Source organism: Chaetura pelagica, unplaced genomic scaffold (assembly GCF_000747805.2).
Source record: "Chaetura pelagica isolate M959 unplaced genomic scaffold, ChaPel_1.0 scaffold50, whole genome shotgun sequence".
Classification (NCBI taxonomy): domain Eukaryota; kingdom Metazoa; phylum Chordata; class Aves; order Apodiformes; family Apodidae; genus Chaetura; species Chaetura pelagica.
In genome coordinates, this window is record NW_009952366.1 from 1,176,301 (window position 1) to 1,199,485 (window position 23,185).

A 23,185-nucleotide genomic window follows, 5' to 3' on the forward strand; every position below is an offset into this window, starting at 1 on the left:
AGAATGGTTAAGCTTGGAATGGACCTTAAAGGTCAGGTATGAACCTTCCTGATATAATTTACAGCAACAAAAATTGCTTTTTCTGTACCTTCTAACATAGATCTTTTTCTTTTTTTTTTTTTTTTTTCTATTACCTTAAATAGTTACTGATCTTCTGTTAATCCCAGCTATCACAGCTCTGTAATACAAAATTAAGACGCAAAATTATCAAGGATGTATTCAAACAGAAAATAACTGCCAGTGTATGGTAGAGATCCAAGCCTGACTAAATTATAAAGGATTGTAACCAGCTGAAATTGTGAAATTAGAAATATATTTTTAGTGAAAAATATATACATTTTAGCAAGTCTGATTCACGTTATTTGAGGTCTTATATAACCATTTGCTTTAGAAATCAGATTATCATATTTCAGGCATACATGTAGGCTCCCAAATAATTTTCACTGATTACTATAAAGTATACAGAAGTTTCTGTTTGCATGGAAATAAAACCATCTGCCCATGCACGATATTACTTCTGAATGTGAGAATTTATAAATGCATAGATATGTTCAATTGTGTGGAAAAATGTGCTTCTTGAAAGCGTTTTTTGAGGTTTCTGATAATTTTTTTGAAATTAACATCTTCGGTAAACAATACCACCTCAAATCCATCCATGCAATCCAAATGTTGAGTATCTGTAGGGAATCTATACAACACATATGAGATATTATGAGATTGTTGACTGTATGTTCATAACTGTATGCCACAGATGTGGCCAGAAGTAATAGTAGCTCATACTGAAAATTAAACAGTGGGGCTACACAAAAATAAATACACATTTCTTTCTTAATACAGGAAACAGTTACATTTTTACTATAGCTAAGAGCCTAAGTAGAGTTAGATTAAAAGGAAAATGAGCCACAGAACTTAGTTGAATATTCAGTAAAACAGGATAAAGAAATGGAACAAGTTGATTTATTCTCCATAGATAGTGTTAGAATTTTAAATATGTTTTGGCTGACAAAGTTTGTGTTAGTTTATAGCAGATACAAACAGCAATTCAAATAATAGTCAGTTAACTGGATCTGATAAGAATGTCTATAAATTACTGAACAATAAGAAATTCCTTACATTAAAATTCCTCAATTTTTCTTGGAATATATCTGATATAAAGGTTTTACTGCTAACGATAAATTAATTTAATGGGGAAATTATAACTAGTGTTCATTATTTCAGAAGTACTGTCTTCTACACTTTTTTAACCAAAGATGTATAACAATGTGCTTACACGTTGATTATGAGATAGTATTAATTGGTCACTTTTTATAAAAGAAAACACTACAAATGTGTTTAGCATTTCTTAGTGTCTTGTGCATTCATTATTTCCATTGTCAATGCAGGATTTGATATTATTAAATAAAGGCAGTATAATACACAAACTTCATGTATAAATACAATCTCTACATTCCATCTCCAAAACATATTTGTCCATATGGCATTTATTAATTTGCACCAATGAAAGAGTAACTTTTTTTTCAGAAGATCAGCAAATGTCTTTTCTGAACATATTTATCTCAGTGTTCAATTCCTATGCAGTACTTGTCATTATAAAAGAAAAAAAAACAAACACAAAAAACAGAATTTTGCACTGCAGACTCAAATACTGTCATAAGCCTTGTTTTGATAATGAAAATGTCAAGGAGCACTTTTTATGTGGGCATAGTGCAAATATGCACATTCGCTTTTGTAGGCAAACTAAAAATTAACAATTACAAATGGTCTTGGCCAAACAAAATGTCTTCTAGAAGCTTCATAATACACAACTAAAATGTTTTCCAGCAGCCCTTGCATATTTCTTTCCTGTCTCACTAGGATATATCTAAAACACTGTCCAAAGGACTCCAGAGGTACCTGCGTGCATTTCAAGAAGCACTTCATACTCAAGCATGTGGCCAGTATTCTGGATAACCCATGAAACTGTAGACATGGGGGGCGCTATTCAGGCAGAAGATCAGGCTTCAAAGGAATCATAGACAGGAAGGCTGTTCCAAGATGGAGGATTAATTACTCCTTAGAAAACTACAGAAATTTTCTTTATTGTGTGCACTTGTTTAAATACGTAATGCAATTATTTGATAAGGGATGTAACTTCATTGCCAACAGCTAATGAAAAAATTAGGACAGCAGTTTTGCAGCCTCTCTGCTCTTTTGCTCAGCTTACTCCTTTACCATTTACTCTGTAAGAACACCAACTGAAATAAATGGAAAAACTTCCATACTGACTTCCATGAACTCTGGCCTAGGGCTTTTCTTCCTGGGCAGACTCTTTCACTCTATCCTACCACTTTGATGTAGAAGTATTGTTTTCTACTTGTTCATTTCCTTTTCATTATTACTCCTTCCCTTGATTTTTCCTTCCATTCCCTCTGCTTAGAGTCTCACAAAAAACAAAACAAAACAAAACAAAAACAAACCACACAAAAAAACAACCAAACAAACAAAAATAACAAAGAAAACAACAACCAGCAACAAACATATGGGAAAAAATAAATACATCTGTAATTATGGTTACTTCATAATTTCAAATGAAATTTCATCAGCCCACAAAAGAGCACCTTACTCTATGTCTCAAATATTTATTTAATGTTATGTGTTTTGACAGAGGATTGACTGTCATAACAAATTGACTGTCACACTATAATTGTGAGTTGGTTTAGAACTCATAAATGGTAAAGAATGAAATAGACCAACAATAATTTAAAACAAACAACATAAATTGATCTTAGCTAGGAAAAAACCCCACACTTAAAGGATTATATATACTCAGTTAGTTATGTTTCTTGAGTAGACTGTAGAAATGTTATCTAAAATAAGGCTACTGTTCCACCCGGCCCTTAATTCTATACATAGAAGTTCAGATTCCTGGGGATCATGCTAAAGATAAACACTCAACAATACAAACAAGCCTGTTGTCTTCAGATTCAACAGGAAAACACCACAGACTTCAGTGAGAGCTAAATTATGTGTACTTAAGAAAAAACATAATTTTATGGTTTTGAGCAAATACATGTTTGTATAGGCAAATATTTGTTAATATAGAAGATAGCCTGAATAACACACTTTAAAAAGTTGATTCTAAAATATTCTGGTGGGTTTTTTTGCTTTTAATAGAGAAGAAATATTTATTTTCAAGAAGTGGCATTTCTGTCTTGCATTTTTGTCTTGATGTGCTAATCTTTGATAATACCTGAGTCTCTACCATCCATTTTCAAGGACATGAGCACAGAGTATCCCACCAGAGTTAACATTTATAAAGTTGCTTTATTTTTCCAGTGGGAAGGGACCTACAATGATCATCTAGTACAACTGTCCAACTACTTCAAGGCTTACAAAGTTAAATCATAATATTAAGGCCATTGTCTAAATGCCTCTTAAACACTGGCAGGCTTGACTATAGCTTTTAACAACTGCAACTCTCAAGAAACCTAGGAAAAAAACCCACAAATCCAAAATTACCACTATAGCTGTTATGAAAACTATGGTGTTTGCAATTTTCATGGCAACAACTTCATTTACAAGGAACTGGATAACCATATCTGCTCTATACTGCTCACCTGCACCATTGTATTCTTATCTCATATTCAGTCATGTGTTTTTTTAAGCATTCAGATAATGAGCTATCAATAGTTAATGTAGCAGTTGATGAGGCTAGTTCAAGATAAAATAATTGATAGCAATGTTTATGAAGCAGATATAGAGTGAAATCACAGAATCACACAGAATCTTAGGGGTTGGAAGGGACCTCGAAAGATCATCTAGTCCAACCCCCCTGCCAGAGCAGGACCACCCAGAGCACATCACACAGGAACACATCCAGGCGGGTTTTGAATGACTTCAGCAAAGGAAACTCCACAGCCTCTCTGGGCAGCCTGTTCCAGTGCTCTGTCACTTTCACAGTAAAGAAGTTTTTTTCTGATGTTTATGTGGAACTCCTATGTTCCAGTTTGCACCCATTGCCCCTTGTCCTATCACTGGACATCACTGAAAAAAGCCTGGCTCTGTCTTCCTGAAACTTGTCCTTAACATATTTGTAAACATTGATGAGGTTGCCCCTCAGTCTCCTCTTCTCCAAGCTCAAGAGACCCAGCTCCCTCAGCCTTTCCTCATAAGGGAGATGTTCCACTCCCTTAATCATCTTTGTGGGTCTGTGCTGGACTCTCTCAAACAGTTTCCTGTCCTTCTTGAACTAAGGGGCCCAGAACTGGACACAATATTCCAGATGTGGCCCCACCAAGGCAGAAGAGAGTGGGAGGAGAACCTCTCTTGACCTAATAACCACACCCTTTCTGATGCGCCCCAGGAGGCCATTGGCCTTCTTGGCTACAAGGGCACATTTCTGGCTCATGGTCATCCTCCTGGCCACCTGACCCCCGGGTCCCTTTCTCCTACACTGCTCTCCAGCAGGTCAGCCCCCAACCTGTACTGGTACATGGGGTTGTTCTTCCCCAGATGCAAGACTCTACACTTACCTTTGTTGAATTTCATCTAGTTTCTCCCTGCCCAACTCTCCAGCCTGTCCAGGTCTCTCTGAATGGCAGCACAGCCTTCTGGTGTGTCAGCCACTCCTCCCAGTTTAGTGCCATCAGCAAACTTGCTGAGGGCACACTCTGTTCCCTCATCCAGGTTGTTGATGAAAATATTGAATAGTATCTGTCCCATCACTGACCCCTGAGGGACTCCACTAGTCACAGACCTCTGACTAGATTTTGTCCCATTGACCGCAACTCTCTGACTTCTTCCTTTCAATCGGTTTATGATCCACCTCACAACCTGACCATCAAGACCACACTTCCTCAGTTTATCTACGAGGATGCTGTGGGAGACAGTGTCAAATGCTTTACTAAAATCAAGATAAACCACATCTACTGCCCTACCATCATCTATCCACCCAGTTACTTCCTCATTGAAGGCTATAAGGTTGGTCAAATATGACTTTCTCTTAGTAAAACCATGTTGACTGTTCTTAATGATCCCCATGTCCTTGATATGCCTAGAGATACTACCAAGAACAAGTGGTCCCATCACCTTTCCAGGGATGGAGGTGAGGCTGATGTGTCTATAGTTTCCCAAGTCCTCCTTCTTGCCCTTCATGTAGACTGGAGTGACACTTGCTATCCTCCAGTCCTCAGGCACCTCTCCTGTTGCCCATAACTTAACAAAGAGGATGGAGAGTGGCCTAGTAATGACCTCCACCAGTTCCCTCAGCACCCACAGGTTTATTCCATCTGGACCCATCAATTTATGGATGTCCAGATTGTTGAACTGATCCCTAACCCAATCCTCATTTACCAAAGCAAACTCCTCCTTCATCCTGCAAAAAAGGCATTCAGTATCTCTGCCTTTTTTATAACCTCTGTCACCAGGGCACCCAGCTCATTCAGCATGGGAGTACATAGTCTTGTTGCTTGCTTCAGGCATTCATCACATGCTCCTACTCCTCTAAATATTTATGTTTCTGTTGTGTTTTTTTTCTTGTATCCCAGCTTTTTCTTCTGCTGGACTCTTTCATCAGTCTTCTTCTGTCATCAAGTATTTATTACAAAGTCCACAGCTTTTAAGAAAAAATCTCCTGCTTATAAATGTTTGCAATATGCTACTGAATACACAGAACCTCACAAGAGTAAGGAAATAAACTCATACTTTAAAATAATTTTAGTAATTACTTGTATGTACAATTATACCTATAATTGCATTCTGTTGGGAATAAGCTGACAGTTTGAAAAAACCTGACAGTCTAGAGAGGAGCGAACTATAGCATTTGTCTTACTTACACCACTGATACAGCCAGTCTGTATTTTGGCAGATAATACTAGTTAAGAGTCATCAACCACAATAAAACTTGTTACCTTTTAAGTAGAAAAAACAGTTATGTATATATGTTCCAAAAGTAACTGAGGAAGGCAATATTCAAAATCTTTCCTAGATGTTTTTAAGGTTGGATACAACTAGTATTTCAGCATTATGTTCCACTTAAACCATTGTAACTTAATAATGCCAAGTTTCCTTTGAATTCCAGATGCTCTGTCTCTCCACTCTACATTTAAATCCTGTAACAAAATGTACTTCACTCAATATTTACTCTATTAGAATTGATTTAATAGTTATCTTTAATGCCTAGTCTTTTGCATACATATCAATATGCTTACCTTACTATTCATATCTTGAGATAAACAGTTTAGAAATAACTAGCAAAAAAAGCATAATTCCAATTTGTTTGTAAAAATATTTATGTTCTTACTTAGCAATCTAAACTGATTTTGACACTCAGAACTTCTTGACACTTTTGCACTGACTGTAGCAGGAACTGCATGTGTTCAGAATATCAGAAAATTAAGTCATTTGTATTTGATAGCCTGAACAACTGTAATCTAAGACAGTGGAAATCTTCTAGAGAAGACAACAAGCACTGATTAAGCTTTAATTTTTACATGTGAATACTGAGTGCCTCACTGGACTTCTGGGACAGAAAACTTAGGACTTTGACCTCACGTGGAATAGGATCTCCACTTCAGTTCTTGGAATGATTTTAAAGTTATTATCTGGAAATGTAAGAAAAAATCTTTTATCTTGCAATATAAAGAAAATTGATGGAGACCTTACAAAAACCCTTCAGAGAACAGAAAGCTTTTGGTACTTCGAAAGAAGTACTGATTATTCATTCACATTTACAGGATGCCATTGGTACTTGATGTTCTTCAGAATAGCCAGAAAAAAATAAAATGGGGAGAAAAGCCATAATTCCATCTTCATCACAAGAATAAGAGCTATTTTGAGAACAATAATGTGAGTCAAACTCTTATGTCTACCCAAACAGCAAATATTTGAAACTGCTTAGCAAGTGTCCAATCTCAAATAACCAAAAATTATTTTTTATTATTTACAAATGTGTTGGTTTTGTGGTTGTTTTGTGTTGGGTTTTTTCTGATGGGCTATTTTATTTTTGTATTTGTGTCACGAAATGTATCTATACAGATGTCACTATTTTGTATCTATGCACCATATGTACACGTTTAAGGAGAAAATAAAACCTTGGAATAAGCCCTACTGACTTACTGTTGCCTTTCTTGTCCCTGGTAATAGAACATTCATTGTTCATCAGTATTGGAAGAAACTGCAAGGCTATCAACAAAATTCTCTAATCATAATCCTGTTAAAGCTTAACATTGATCAAATTACATGAACTGGTTCAATAAAACAAGGTAATTACATTTCCCTCTTTTATTTTCCCTTCTATCGTGCCTCCAATAAAAATTCCTAAATAAGTGGTATCTTATTAGATGAAATAAAACCTTAATGATTACCAGTATATTTCTATTACTGGTTTTATTACTGAATTATTGTAGCTAACAATTAGGGTTTAGCTGAAATCTGTGGGGTGCTAGGGGCTATCAAAGGATTCTTTTTAGCACAGTAGTCCCATACTCCAAACAGTTCTGTTATCTATATGCAGAAAGATTTTCAAATAGTGCCAATTATAGTATGTATTAGAGAGAAAAAAAAAATAATAATTTTTTTGCAACATCTTGAAGACTTTAGAGTTAATTAGAACTGGGTGCTCAGATCTCCACCAAAGGGATTCACTGGAATCACAATACACTCAAAATTGCTGGAAATAAATTAAAAATAAGTTAAGAAACTGGAGCCATTTCCCCTCCATGTTCTTTATCAAACCAAAAAGAAAATGTGACTTTAATTCAGGGTATTTCCCTGTCTGTTGTAAAGATCCATAATAAAGATATTTTAAATAAAATTGTAGAGAGGCTAGTATAGAAATAAGCAAGTCAATTATTCTATTGTACATTTAATATTAGAATGTCTTTCATAAAGTTGTACATTTTTATTAAATATTTCATCAAGTGAAAAGTTTCACATTTGTTTGCTAGCTACCATTAACAGAGTTGCTTATTATACTGCACAGTTCCTCACAGGAGGATGCTGTTTCAGACAGACTAGACGACCTTTAAAAGTCCCTTCCAACTTAAACTATTCTATGATTCTATTAATTAGATGAATGTGTTTTTCAGTAACACCCTCCTAGGCCTGGAGAGCTAGCCCAGCTTTACAATGGGGTTGTACCACTTGAGTTCCAATGGTCCCTTCTCAGTATAAAGTATTCTATGATCTCTCCAAATAATAGCATATATAGACTGCTGTCCTTTTGAAAGGTCCACTTTAGGGGGTTTTATACCCATACACAGAGGAATTAATCTTGTCTAAGTTTAGCTATCTAAAATTAACCAACCAAGCTAGACATTAAGGCTCTTTCTACAGTCTTAAGAAAAACCAGGCATTTCCAGGTCCACCCTACCCATCTTACACAACAAACTGCCCTTCCTGAAGGGCCTAATTTTCCCGTTCTCTTATAGAAATATCATATATGATTAAGATTGAATGTTTAACTTTTAGAAAGCTTCCTTAGTTGGAATGAATTGTAGATTCATTCATTGGAACGAATTCCTTAGTTGGAATTGTACTATAAAAGACACAGCATAGATGCAGATTTTGATCATCTAAACACAAAAATATTTACAGCCATTTAAAAAAAAGAAATAAATAATTAAATCTGCTAACATAAATGCTCAGTGAAATCAAAACCTAGACCTTCTTTACAAAAATTCAGCAACTGTCCAGGAGATCAAAACACACATGAAGGGAAGATTCAGTAAATAAAGGAATAGATATTTTATGTATTTTTTACAGCAACAAAACCTACATACCAACATATGATACCCACGTGAAAATATCGTTACTACAGCAATGTCAGTGATAGCATGAAATACCATGATCTATGAAATTTGCCTTTAAAACCTGATTTTTTCTTCAAAAAACAAACAAAATCAGCGTGTTACTACAAATCAAAGCTCTAGTCAATTAATACAAGTCATGATCTACCACTTTAAATTGGAATAATATTACACCTACCAAGATTGCTTTCAAAGTGTGGTTACCACAGGCTTTTCAGCCCTGCAACAGCATTTTTCTAGGTTCTGATGAACTCTGAAGTGTAAGAACTCTTTAGCAACAGTTAATATGAACAATGGTGGCTTCATTAAACAAACACAAAAGTTTCCAAAAAACTGGTTGTGATATCACTGCATTTTTACTACTATGATTAAAAACAATTTCAATATTTTATTTTGATTCAAAGGACTTGAAAATATTTTAATATTTTTTATTAAAGTTATATAAGCTTACAAATTGAAAATCAAAGCATTGTATTTGAAAACTTAATTGGAATTTATTTTCTCAGAATCATCCGCAGTATGATTATTGGTCCAGATTAAAACTCAAAGCAACTCCCTTATGAGAGTGTAAAAGTCTTACGCATTTTCATCAGTTCTTTAATAATGAGCCCAGTGATGTTTTGCTAAATACTGAGTGCAGGACAGGAGAAGGAGAGTGACTTTGACAATTATCAGGGAAATTGGTCTGACGTTGACAATCATCAGGACCTATTCCAGCATCTTAAAGTCTTTAAAAGTGCTTGCAAGGTTTTTCTGCTATATCCTCTGTCATGGTTTGACTCAGGATTGGCAATTAAACCAGCCACAGGCCTGGGTCACATTGTTCCCTCTGTTTCTACTAATTTAATATTCAAGAGGTAATGGACACAAACAGAAACACAGAAGGTTCCCTCTGGACATCAGGAAACACTTTGTAATGTGAGGCTGACTGAGTACTGACACAGGTTGCCCAGAGAGGTTGTGGAGTCTACCCTCAGAGATACTTAAAAGCCCTCTGAACACATTCTTGGGCAGCCTGCTCTTAGTAACCCTGCAGAAGTGTCAGATAAGATGACTTCCAGACGTCTCTTCCAATACCAACCATTCTGTCATGTTGTGAACTTTAGATTAATTTATAGACAAATCACTGAGTAAGAATATTACTATTATTATTAATATTACTAATGAACAAACCATACATATTTGACTAGCGAGTGATGACCTATCAACATCTTCATATAAATAATATCTCAGTATCTTCCACACCTTGAAACTTATTTTTTAAACACTAAAAGAAACAAACAACCATAAAACAAGCCTAGTTCAGCACTGCTTATCAGAGAACATTTATAACTCATATAATTTTTATAAGCCATTACTCTTATGGTGCATTTTAAGTATAAGAATTACATAAATTGTATTTTCTCAATGTTTGTTTACAAGGTAACTAATATAGGTTACATTTTTCTAGACAATTTAGCTTAGAGAAGATTGTGGTGACATTTGCTTGAGAAAGCTGTAAAAGAACATTTTCACCTTTCTACCACTCAAAACCAGAGTTTCAGGTTCTAACTACAGTTGCTACCTGTTACAGCAGAGCACTCTTGTACACTCCAGAAAAAAGACCTGATATTACTCCAATTAAAAAAAAAAACAAACACCATACTGTTAAGTATTCTTCCCCGTTAGAGTAGAGTTGTATGTATTTGGTAATTACCGTTTTTTTTTTTTTCTGAACTCAAGAGTCATGACCTAAATACAATAAATTTCTGTTTTAAAGGAACATGCAGTGCAGACCCAAATACACTTCCCTTAGAGGCTTGCACTGTCAACAGGCAGCTTTGAGAAGAATAAACAAAACCACTTGTGAACTAGATTCTTAACATCAGAAGACCTATTATGCACAGAACACTTCTCAACTGTACTATCACATAATTCTAATAGTTATAGTAAAATGATTCAGACTCATGTTTGATTCTTTGTGTGAATGATCCCATCAAAGTGGAAACTCCACAGTGAAGTCTGAAATAAAGAGGAAGGAGTGTTCTAGGTTAAGTTCAGAGGTTTTTCGCATTAGCTTCATCTTGAAAACAGTTTGGAGTTTTTACACTGTCTCTGTCAAAGAAAGAATATAATTCCTTGATAACTCAGGAATTAAATTATTCTGATGAATATTCACTCTTTCATCCATCAACATTATTTTTGGGTTAAACAATTGATTTCATCTTTACCTAGTCAATTAATCTTCCTGCCTCTCCAAGGGAATTTATGAAATCACTCATGTTCCCTCTCAAATCAGTTTTCCCCAGAAGTAGGAAAACTTCAACTAGTATTTTCATGCAGAAGATGTTATTGCCTCTTTGTTCTAGCAGTTTTTTTCCTAATCTCTTCCAGCTTGAGCCAAAGCCCAGACAACAAGGTTCAAACCACCTCTTGGTTTAACTGCATTGATACTTATCTATTTCTAATATAAATATTGGAAATAATACATTTCAGAACAGTATTCACTCTTTTTACACCCACCTCCAATTGGTTGCCTACAAACATTCTGTAACATTTCTTTTCCCTCTCTAATACTGCTACCTGAAAGGTCAGAACATAAATTTTTACTAACTGCTAGATGCAAGCCCTTCATCTATGTACCATGCAATATTATCCCACTACTGTTACTCTAGTTCTTGTGTAATGTTATACTAATTCCATCAGTCGACTGTTCAATTCAATTCTGTGCCATGTAAAATTTACACTAGCAGCAATTAACATGACAACTATATTTCTTAACTCAAATTTGAAAGAAATTGCAAACTTTATACATTATTCTATTGCAGTATAATCTGTGTAAAAACTTAAAGCTGCCTACAATCATATTAATAGCTGTATCTGTAACAGCACTAATAACTCAGATTTCATATTTAATTTTATTAATTATTTAATATTTCCAACCAGACAAGACTTTTCAATGGCTCATTCATTACCCCAGTTTTCATGCAAGTTCTGTTAATGAAAAGTGCAATGATTTTTCCAGACTGTATTTTGAACTGTTTAAGATAATAAACAAAACCAGTGTCCTAACAAAAATGCTTCAGAATGTGTGTCTTTCTAATCACTTTCTACACTCAAAGAAATATTTGAATTTTGAAAATTACTCAAGAAATCAAGAGCTAAAAAAATGCTGATAAAGCATATTAATTAGATGTCACATTACAACTAAATAGTAATCATTCTATAGTTATTGTATTATTATTGCATATTTATGTATTCTCTTAAATGAGTGAACACAGAATTCTTCCTCTCCACAATAAAAGTACTGGGTAGCATTTTGACATAGGGCTGCATCAGCCAGCCAGCCATGCAAGCCTGCTGTACATAAAACAGTAAACAAAAAAAAGATTATAATAGTACTATGTAGAATATCAACTCCAAAAAGGAAACTAAATAGTATGGCAGTCATAGGAGAGATATTTTTTTGGAAGGCTGTTTTACTAGAATGTTATAGTATCAGGCCAGTGTCATATACTTAGAGAAACAGATCGAGACAATCTAATTGAAGGGGAAAAAAAGTGTAAGCAGTATGTCACACAGTTTCTCATACAGGAAACCCACATCTCTACTTAGATATATGGATGAATGTTACCTGAAATACACATTCTTAATGGTACACGGTAGAGCAAAGTGTCCACCTGAGAGATCAGCTACTTTTAGGGGGTGTACAGCTATCATTCAAAAACACACACCACCAACATTTACTAGAAAAGAAATAAAGATAAAAAACATATAATGATCCAGTCCCTTAGAATTTCTGGTTCTTTTACTCTCTGTATCACATTTATGCTGAATATTATTTTCCCTAGCTAGTTTCCTGCTTTTTAGCAGGAGTTTTACGCATGTGAGACACAGAAAGATACAGGCTTAGACACCTGCCAGCGCTCAACAAAAATATCTCACAATGGGCTGATTGGAGAGTGCCTCTGTATTAAGTGGCAAACCAAACAGGGTTTCACAGATGCAAAATCTCCTCTCTTCTTCAGACTTCTAGCAGTAAATCTTTGAATAAAGGATTAATGCTGTCTTTTGTTTATTCTTTCACACTCTTCTATTGAGAGACAACAGTGGAAAAGAAGTGCCCACAAATTAGAGTTACTGTATATTAAGATCGGTGTTACTCATTTTTGCTTGACCCAAGCGAAGTGTAGTCATTCTTATTGCCTGGAGCTAATGCTGAAGTTGCCAAAGCTATTCTTCAAGTGATGACAGACCCTTTTTCTTTTTCAGCCAAAGATATTCCAATAACCTGCTGGGGTTAGTCCTTATGCAACCACTTTTTTTCACTACTCCAGTGAGTGCCTTTTCCCCCTTCTGTCACTAAGAAATTTCTTAATGATTCAAATATGATCAAATCTGAATCCAATTTGATCCATCCTTACCATCTCCTTCTTCCAGTCACAGAGCTGAATCTTTCTTCCTTCTTCTCTAGCCACTGTCTAATAGTTTACAAAGTTTAAAACTTTGCCCAGGCACGCATGCCCAGGGACTCATGCTTACAATCAAATTCTCTGGCAAGAGACAGTTGGGAGATGCAAATAAAATAACATGGTAAAAAACTGCCTTTTGTCTCAGGGTTTATTTTAAATCTTTGACCAGATACACAGATTGAACTAAGATGTTTCCTTGCTTTTAGGACCACTATATTAAAATAGAATGTTATATTTATATAAACTTTTGAAACATAATAGCATATTATTATTTTCACTGAGGTAATGCATTCTTCAGTTCCTAAAAAAAGGCCAAGGCAATTTTATAAAATGAAATTTTTAAACTTATGTTTTTAAATACTAAAAATATTAAGATATCGGTTGTTTATTTTGTGTGTGTGTGTAGTTTGCTACTTAACCTACATAATGTAGTTTTATCTATTATAAAACTATTTAGAAACTCTTATCTGGAATAAGATGGTTCTGGATGTTTCTATAGGAAACATCCTCATTCTCTTTTTTTTTCGTTCCCACCATTAGATCCTAAATTTAAATGATCTCTCATCTGTTGTAAATGCTAGAGCAACAGCCAAAAGAAACAGTAGCTACAGGCCTTCATCTTGCTCCCATTGAAGTCAACAACATTACTCCTTCTCACAACTTTGAAGAGAAGACAGGTCTCAAAGAGGTAAAACAGACATTATTAAATTGATAGTAGCTCTGCAGCTGACCTCAAACGGAGCAGAATTTGGACCTCAAGGAATAAATACTGATTAGGGTAAGGTAAGTGCCATTAAGTACAAAATCGGTGAACCTAAAAAGAAATCTTCATAAACTACATACCTGAGGCAGTGCTGAGTTAAGCTGTCGCTGGAGGGAGTCTCTGTCGTAGATGACATCCTGTAGGCGTTGTTGTGCAAGTGACAAGCTTTCCTGTGTCTCCCGAAGAGTATCAAGGAGACGGTCCCTTTCATCCAGCATGTTCACCATCAGCTGCTCGAAGTGAGAATCCGAGTCTGAGCCACTGCTTTGGGACCCCCGTTGACTCATTGGGGTGTCCTCATTTATCGTTGGCATCACTTCACACATCATTTCTTCAAAAAAACACAAAACAAGGGAAAGCTCTTCAGTGAAAAAACATTTGAGGGGATTTCATAAAAGGAATTAACTCTGTCATGTGGACACAGTTAGTAGATTATTGCATTGTTCCCTCTTTCAACTTTTGAGCTTTCAATGTTAATCAGATGGTCAATAGACAGGGATTAAATACTAATTCCAGATGGCAAAGACTTTGCATATGCTTCCTAAACTGAGAGAAGAATGGAACCAGAAAGAAGTTAAAATAATATTGTCAATTATTAATAGTTTTGCAAGAAATGCTCTCTTAAAATGACAGAAAATACTTCCTCTGCAATTGTGGTGTCCTTTAGTGTTGATGTTATTTAATGTTATTCTTGAATTGTTGGTATTGATGCCAATAGCTGCCATCAATTGCCATTTTTTTCCTGCTCTAGGCATTTCTATAGTACAGCTCAGGCTAACCATTGATCCAGTATCATGTTGCCTTAACAATGCCAGGTTAATCTATTTTTCTATCTAGTTATTCCCACCCTCAGGGAGAACTATTCTCCAGTGAGCTCGTTCAGTAAGAGGTCAAGAACTAGAAAATCTGCTAATTACCATCCCTGTGATATCCTGTGCAAATGGAACTACCAGGGACAGAATCACTGTTGTCCGTTTCCTAAAACCAGTCCTGGGCAGAGAAAATAACATCACCCAGTCCTATTTCTCAATTATAAAGCTTCTTATGTAAATATCTAAACTTCAGCTCATGTATGAGGAGAAGCTAATGCTATATTCAGTTCAGCAGACGGGAAAAAAAGATGGGTCTAAATCTCAGATTTTTAAAAAAGCTGGAAAAGACTGTGCTGATAACAGATTATACTTACATGAAAGCCACCCAAAGAATCAGAAATCATTTTTCAATTTTGACTGAAGAAATACAGCAGACATTATTTTATACATAACCAAGGATTAATCCAAAGATTCTCTTATGTAGTAACTATTGGAAGCCTTTTATTTCATCAAGTGGGATCAAGGTGCTCTGGTTCAAGTACTGGAAGTTAAAATATTTTACCTAGGAGTTTGCTGTGGACCTTCTGGATGTGAACTTTGTCAACAATACACGTTGTTGACATACTTCCAGTGTTAAGTGTGCCATCACGTAGCATTCTCGCCATTTCACTCTCAATACTATGATGGATGACCTTTACCTGTTCTTAAAACTGGTCTGCTTTCTGAAGTGGGAAAATTGAACTTATGAAAGTGGTATTTAGGAAAAATGTAAGATCTAGCAGTTACAGATTGTAACTTTAAGACAAACTGTACACCAGCAAACAAAAGAGCTAAGACACTTGTACTTAATCCTATAAAATCAACTTCTCCTACCATCACTAAGCCACAAGCAATTCTTGTGCTAACAGTGCTTCCTGGCAAGATTTACTGAAAAAATGACATAGCTTTGCTAATATTAGCTGGCCTTCATTTATATCCTGAATGTTGATGCAGAATTTAGTATACCTAATTTCCGTTTTTTCAGCAGATGTGATAACTAGCAAAATAGGCACCAATCATTAGTATTCTAGCATGATTTATCAGCTATCCTGTGTAGCTTTCACAGGTAATAGAGTCACTACTGAGATTTCAGATAGGTTTTGATCCTGGTTTTAAAGCAGCTGAACTGGAGGCCAGGTAAAAATTGTTTGTGGCTACTATCCACTTAGTAATTATTAGGTGGAAGAGAAGCAGTTAATAGCTTGAAGTGATTGATACTGAGAAGTTCCTCACATCTCCAATTTATTTAGGCCAGGTATATTTACTGAGCGTTATCTGATTTGATGCTATATATTTCCATTACTTGTAAGGTTCAAAATTTTCTATTCCAGAAACCTTTGCCTCTCCTAAACTATAGGCTCCACTAGGAAGTACTACAATGTCCTTTCATATTGATAAAATGTTAATACATCAGTGCCTCCATCTCCACAAAAACAAAAAAAAATAAATTAAATTTTCAAAACATTTGCACCTTAACTAACTGATCTTCATGAAACCTACCATTTCCTCTTCTGACTATAGACAGTGTATACTATGAGACACCACAGATGGGGCAAAAGTAAACTCTGCAGCTGCACCAGCAGTACAGTTTGAATAAACTAGTACCCATCCTCCTGCCCTTCAACTTCCCTGCAGAGGCAGAACAGCCTTTGCAGAGCTTTTGCTGATGTAACTGCTTTGTCCACTGTCCACAGATATCTTGAGATGTGAAACTACCAGCAGGAGGGAGCCACTGTCTTGCCTCCATAATCCTCTCACAGAGTTGAAGGAGTACACTTCACTTGAAAAGCAGCCATCACTGCGGAGCATCTCTACCCAGGTCCCACCTGTGGCCAACTACTTTGGGATGGTCAAGTTCACAGTGAGCAAAAGGATAACTAAAACATCCAATAACAGCCTAAGTGGTTGCAGTGGTGCACTTTTTCACACATGCTGGTGTGTGTGTGGGAATAGGTATGGAAACTTCTGTGGGAACAGGTGTTGCTATATTAGCACGTTGTTTTTAACTAGATAAAAAATCTCCTCCTATAGGCATTATGGGGAATTGGCAAACCATACATATAAATGGCTTTGGAACAATAGAATCCATGAGTTGAAAGCTCCTGTCAGTTTTGACATGCCTTCTTCCTCTAAGCTCCTGCATTCAGGAAGGGGAGTGGACCATTCACTGTGCTTACTTTGAAAGCCTGGGCTTCATTAACATGACATAGCACAAGAAAAAAAAAAAAAAAAAGATTATGAGTAAGACCACAGAAAAGGAAGGGAATTGGGTGGGCAGTTCCTGATGTAGGCTGTTGCTATCTGGAAGTTTTCTCCCACAGCTCAAAGCCTTAGGAGAATCTTTAAAAGGTACAGTTGTTCTTGCAGTCAGATTGGTGATGTACACCACTTTTCAGCAGGTAGATCAATGCCATTATTCCATTCCATTGGAATAATTCCACCCTTGGCTTAGAGACAAACACGGAAAAGCAATATGCTAACCCGGACCAGATCAGAAGTGCTGGTAGGGCATGACGGAAAGGGATGCATTGATACTTGCAACAGTAAGATGCATGGGAAAGGGTTATCCCGGGCCATGACCTCATATGGATCTTTTGTGGGACCCAACAGTGAGGATAGGCTTCTGACACAATGCTGAAGGGAATGTGGCTATTTGGGATAGTCCCAGGTCATCAACCTAGAAGAAAGGAACCAATTATCAAACAACTGCATGTTTATTGTGGGGGTCCCAAATAAAGATCTCTTGTAGCTCTTAATGAAAAACATATATGCCATGTTGTTTTGTTTTGTTATGATTTTTGTCTTCCTGCCTTTAGAAAAGCATTCCTTCTCTTTTTTTCTTTTTCCCCCTTTTTTTTTTTTAACTTTATCTGGCATTTATCACTCATACCTGCCAGCAGATGGGATGCTTTCAATGTCCTGAGGCTGCCACCATTTAATGTTGTTCCCAAGAAATGCTGACCTTCTTCCAGCATGTGTTCAAGAAAAAAGCCACTTCCCCAGGACCTTATTGCACCCTTTATTAAATTCCTGCTTGATAGCAGAAAGAATCAAAATACTGAAAATATTTTAAGAATTTTCAAAGGAGAAAAAAACAGAAGGACAAAAGAACAGGGAGGTTCTTTAAGAGGGGCTGCAATAAAAGTTAGGGTAGGTAAAGCAGACAAATTACTTAAAACTAACAAAAGTAAATAGAGAAAGAACTGTCAGCAAATAGACTCATCACAATTCAGGAGTAGATGATTGGCAGCTCAGGACAAATAGGAGGGTAAGTGAATCACGTTAGGGAGTTACAAGACTTTTTGAAGCTTCTAGAGCCTTCTGACACTGTGCATGTATTAAACAAACCTTAGTTAACCACACCATGTGGTCCATGCATGGGGTCAGGACATTAGATTTAAAAGCAAGCTTCCAGTTTAATTATAGCTGAAAGGAAGTTAGTTTTCACACATCAAAAGCACATAGAGAGCCAAGCCAACACAGTGCAGAGGGGAAACAACTGAGGGATTCCCATTAAAACATAAAAATATTGTGGCTGTGAACAGTTAGGTCTAATTGCTATATGTGGTCATACCTGTAATATTTTCAATTATATTTTCAAATTTCCAATGGGGGAAGAAAGTGACTTCTGATTTTCCTTCAATGTAACTTTGAATTTTATAGCTAACTTTGATGATGAAAAAATTACAAAACCCCAAGTATTTTTACTCTGGTTTCATAATATAATCAACTGAAATATTTTGTACATTGAAATCAGAAGGAATCACTGTAACTACTTGGCCCACTAGTCACAGACCATAAATCTGTGTTAAGTCCAAGTATATTTCATACAGGAAATATTTCAACTATTAAACACTTAAAGAAATATCTTTAGTAAAATAACTAGAATTAGTCATTCTTTATGTGAAAAATATATGCCTTTTTGAACTGTCTTCCTAGGGGTGACACAGCCATATTCGATGCTACAGGTCTTAAAGGTTCAGAATAAGGCTATTGGCAGGCTCTCTTCTATTACATTTTACACCTACCACACTTGTTTTGTGGTTTACACACATTTTAACCATCTCAGATACATTTCATTATGTATGCATGAATCAATTTTCATAAAGACAGATCAGATGCATCCTGGATTTACTGGATATGCATACAGTTCAAGAATAACATGTCCATGCACATGTGGCAGGTATTTTTCACAAGTATACAAGTACTATTAATTAATATAGATATCAGTTCTACTCAGAGCAAAACTTATCAGAATAAATAATGGACCATCTATAAACTTCCTTTTTGTTCTTCACTCCTATGGCTTCAAAGACTGGTTAGGCTCACAGGACTTGATTTTCTAAACTAGAGCTTTTGAACAAACTATGCAGTCATGAACTGCCATCTGGATATTCCATGTTTGCTAACTGTTTATCAGCCAAATATCTGAGACCCTGTTTCCCTGTCATACAATTGACATTATATTACTATATAACCAAAGACAGCCTCAAAAGAACAAAGATCAGGATGAAGCCTCCCAGCCCTCTACTCTTTTGAACTCATTTTATACAGTGTAACAGGTTGCTAGATCCTCATTCAACTCCACATGCAAACTGAGATTCCAATGCAAAATTATGTGCACCAAATCTTGCATGTATCTTAACATCTCCATTTGGTCTGCGTGTACCAGCTCCAATATTAAAATTTTTGTTATCCCAGGGTAGTATTTCTTTTCATTCCAGTGTGCTAGGTTAACAGTTGTACTTGATGATCTTAAAGGTCTTTCCCAAACAAATTAATTATATGATTCCTATCAACTACTGCAAGGCAATTATAGTCACATACCTTCAATGGGTCCTATTAGAGTAAAATAATTCAGAGCTGACAGTAAGAAGAAGGGATGAGTAAAGACAAAGAATGCACTTGGAGCATCACAATGCCTTCTCTGAAGCTTACAACAAAAAGCTGGGATTGCATTGCCACCATTCTAAATGGCAAAGAAGCTTCTCTTACGATTTTCAGGTAATGTGATGAAATACAAGTAAAATCAGAGTATATAAATATCTGCCTTCAACTTGATACACTTACAATGATCACTGAGCCTTCTTTTTAAAAGAATCTCCACCACTGAGCAACTTGATCTTACTTTGGAGCTGGCCCTGCATTGGTCAAGCTTTTGGCACAGATGACATGCAAAGGTCCCTTCCACACTAGTTAATTTCAAGTGTCTTGAGAGAGCTCTAAGTTTACATAGCTCACTTATTTACCACACTGATTCTTAAATGTAATATATTTTCAAATAAGGCTGGAAGGAAATTTTATATAAAAACCCCAAGACTAAAACCTCACCTTGTGGCTCATTTCATTACATTCATAAAAAAAAAAAAAAAAAAAAAAAAAAAAAAGTTTATTTTATTAGGATTCAGGAGGAGACATGTTGTCAAAATTCCCTTGGTCCAGGGAACCTGTGTAGCACCTTACGACTATCCCAAACCCTCTGAGAGGTTCTGAAGGGGGAGCAGGATACTGATAAATTACTGCTTCCCTTAAAATCCATGTATGACATACATGCAAACTAAAAGAAAGACTTCTATGCAATGTAACAACTAGAATTCTTCTAAGTTGAAACAAAGTGTAAGCACTGATTTTAATAGTTACTCTAGAACTGAAGTGCCCACGTATCACAGCCATGCAGAATGGCAGCCTGTGAAGCTGCATATTAAAGTTCTCTAAATATATTCTCTTACTTGTCCATTGTGTATCTACTACACCATCTACTGCAAAATCTATTCCAGGTCGATTGGTTCCTAGTTCAGTGTTTTCTCCAATCATTTGCATGGAGCCTAATCCAACAACTGCTTAAATTCATGGAAATTCTACAATGGACTTCAGTGGGCTGGGATCAGTGCAGATGGCTAGAAAAGTCACTAATTTAGGCAGCTCCTGTCATTCTACTACCTCCAAATAGGAGCATAAAAGTCACAAATATACGTCACGTATGATTAGGGAGCACACTGGATGCTATGTGATCATTGCCTACAATATTACGAGAAATCACAAACAGGTTTCCCTTGTTCACTCAACATCTAACTGGCTAAAAGCAATAATTGTGATCTGTTCTATGAGAAAGGAAAATAACATGGTTCATTGTCATTGCATTTCAGATGTTTCAGGTTGTATGAAAAAATGTCACAGCAAATCAATAATGTAAGCTGCATTATGTCTCCATTAAGAGTGAACTCAGTATTAGCTCAATTAGGAATTCTGCAGTCCAGTTTAGACATCCAGATGAGTGAATGGACAAAAACTGGAACAAACAGCATGGGATATGCCTACCCTTGGTTAAGAGCTACATAAAGCTGCTTTCCAGTAGCTACTCCATTAACAAGTGAATTGACGGAAATTCTCTTATATATCTCCATGTACACACCAGGTGGCAAAGTACATCCTCAATACTGACTTATTCTGAAACTCCATGAAATTTCTGTGGTACTTATGCTATAAAGGTAGAAAATTGAAAAGTTGTCATCTTTCTTCTCATTGGACCCCACCCTATTTGACATCTTCTGTTATCTCAATTGCCCAAGAGTCTTGGAATTTTTTTATTTTTTATTTTTTTTTAAGTGATCGCTGAAACAAATATGTCTGCAATCTCATGTAGCCTGAGAATAATTCACCTGCTAGATTTCTTTCATTTGGGTAAGCTCAGGAAACAAGAAGCCAGAATACTACTTGGCTTCTCCCTGACAGGGGCTCTTAGACAAACATTCATTTTGCTCACCTTGAAGGCTACCACATTTGATGTGAATCTAATTTCATTCCCTCACCTTTCTGTCCATTAATAGTTTTTAAAAGCTTGTTTCTGTATACTCAGATGTTTGATTTGCACACAAGATTTGAGGAGTGACTTCAAGTTACTTGTAATTTTGCTGCAGAAGGAAGAAGTAGAAATCTAACTACCATACATTCTAGCCTGTCCACAGTGACATCAGCTTGAAAACTCATTTCATTGGATCATTCCGGATATTTTGCATTTACAAGCTATTTTTTTTTTTTAATAAATTGTAAATAGACGTAGAGGCTGATAAAACCAGTTCTTACTGCAATTCTGTCTTTTCAGATGTTCTCAGCAAGATTGCTCTTAAGCAGCACAATGTAATTCCATAAGGAAAATCCTTCCTATTGTCTGAGTTGCATTACATGCATATTCCTCCTCCTAGTTAACTCCTTACCTGCCAGTCTCTACTAAACTATGATATCACCTTTAACAGAAGCATCCTGCACTCCTTCCACACAGGAGAGATGATCAACACAGTACCTTAAAAAAAAATACCCATTCCAACTATTTGTTCTTTATGTCATCCCTCCAGCCTCGTATTTCCCTCAACCACACCAAAAATAAGAAGTTGGTTCCACGTTTTTTAGTCTGAAATTCCCTGCTCCCAGTACAGAAATGCATTTAAATAATACCACACAAGTACTACAGCAAGAGGCAGACAGCAAGATTTTGCATTTGCACCTCACCTCCCGTAGAGTATCGGGGCTAAGGAAGGGAACGTGTAACTCAGAAATAGAAGATTCAGTACCTAGTGGCTTTTATTTCGGCGTCTGCTATTTCACTTGATCAGTAACAACCGCAGTCTCCACCGGCTTCGAGCGGGGACTCACACAGCCGAGCACTCCTGGACCAGCTTCCTAGCAATGGTGACACAGGCGTTGCTCCGAGAAACCCCAAGCTCCCGCACCCGTCCTCCGGCAAGACTGGCTGCTTGGCACCTCAGCATTTTCCTCGGTCACTTCGTCAGCAGTCAAGAGGAGAAGCATCCATGGGAAAAATGGCATATTACAAATTTTGCTTTGGGAAGCAGAGCTCGGCTCAGACCATTGTCGGGAGCAGGAGGGGGGGACGCCTCTTAAAGCTCCAGCAGTCCCTTTCAAGCAACAGCATCTTTGCAGCTGGAGGCAAGAGATTACAGGGGGAGTGGTCAGGGCGAAAGCATCTTTCTTTTATTTCTCATCTTTTCTTAAACTTAACTGACCGATATCTGGCTTCTCTGGTCCTTCAATACCTTCCGGGCTGATTAAGCCTCTATGCGTGATTGAAGCCCGCACGCACGACTGCCTCCATGATCAAAAGCAAAAGCGGTTTTCTGCTTTACAGAAATAAATCCTCTGCTGCCTGGCGGGCACCGCACAGAGCCTGCTCTCAGCTGCACAGAGCAAGAGCCGTGGCGACGTAGCCGCGGCAGCAGGAGCTGGCAGAGCCCCGGCAGGTCATTCCCCAGCGCGGGTGCTGTCCGGGGCGCCCCCGCCCGGCGGGGCAGAGCCGCGGGCACCGGGGGCACCGCCACC

General features: G+C 36.7%; 1 protein-coding gene across 1 annotated transcript in view; it reads right to left on the reverse strand.

The window, feature by feature from the left end:
* The window catches only part of PPFIA2 (protein tyrosine phosphatase, receptor type, f polypeptide (PTPRF), interacting protein (liprin), alpha 2), a 296,197-nt gene extending 273,567 nt beyond the window's left edge, over nucleotides 1–22,630 (reverse strand). Inside the window, exons 1-2 of the mRNA XM_010007993.1 lie at nucleotides 22,420–22,630; nucleotides 14,081–14,331 (exon numbers count right to left, since the gene is read on the reverse strand). Of these exons, the coding sequence (XP_010006295.1) occupies nucleotides 14,081–14,329 (249 nt within the window). The 5' untranslated portion in view covers nucleotides 14,330–14,331; nucleotides 22,420–22,630. The remainder of the gene's footprint in view (nucleotides 1–14,080; nucleotides 14,332–22,419) is intronic.
* Between the last annotated feature and the right edge of the window lie 555 nt (nucleotides 22,631–23,185).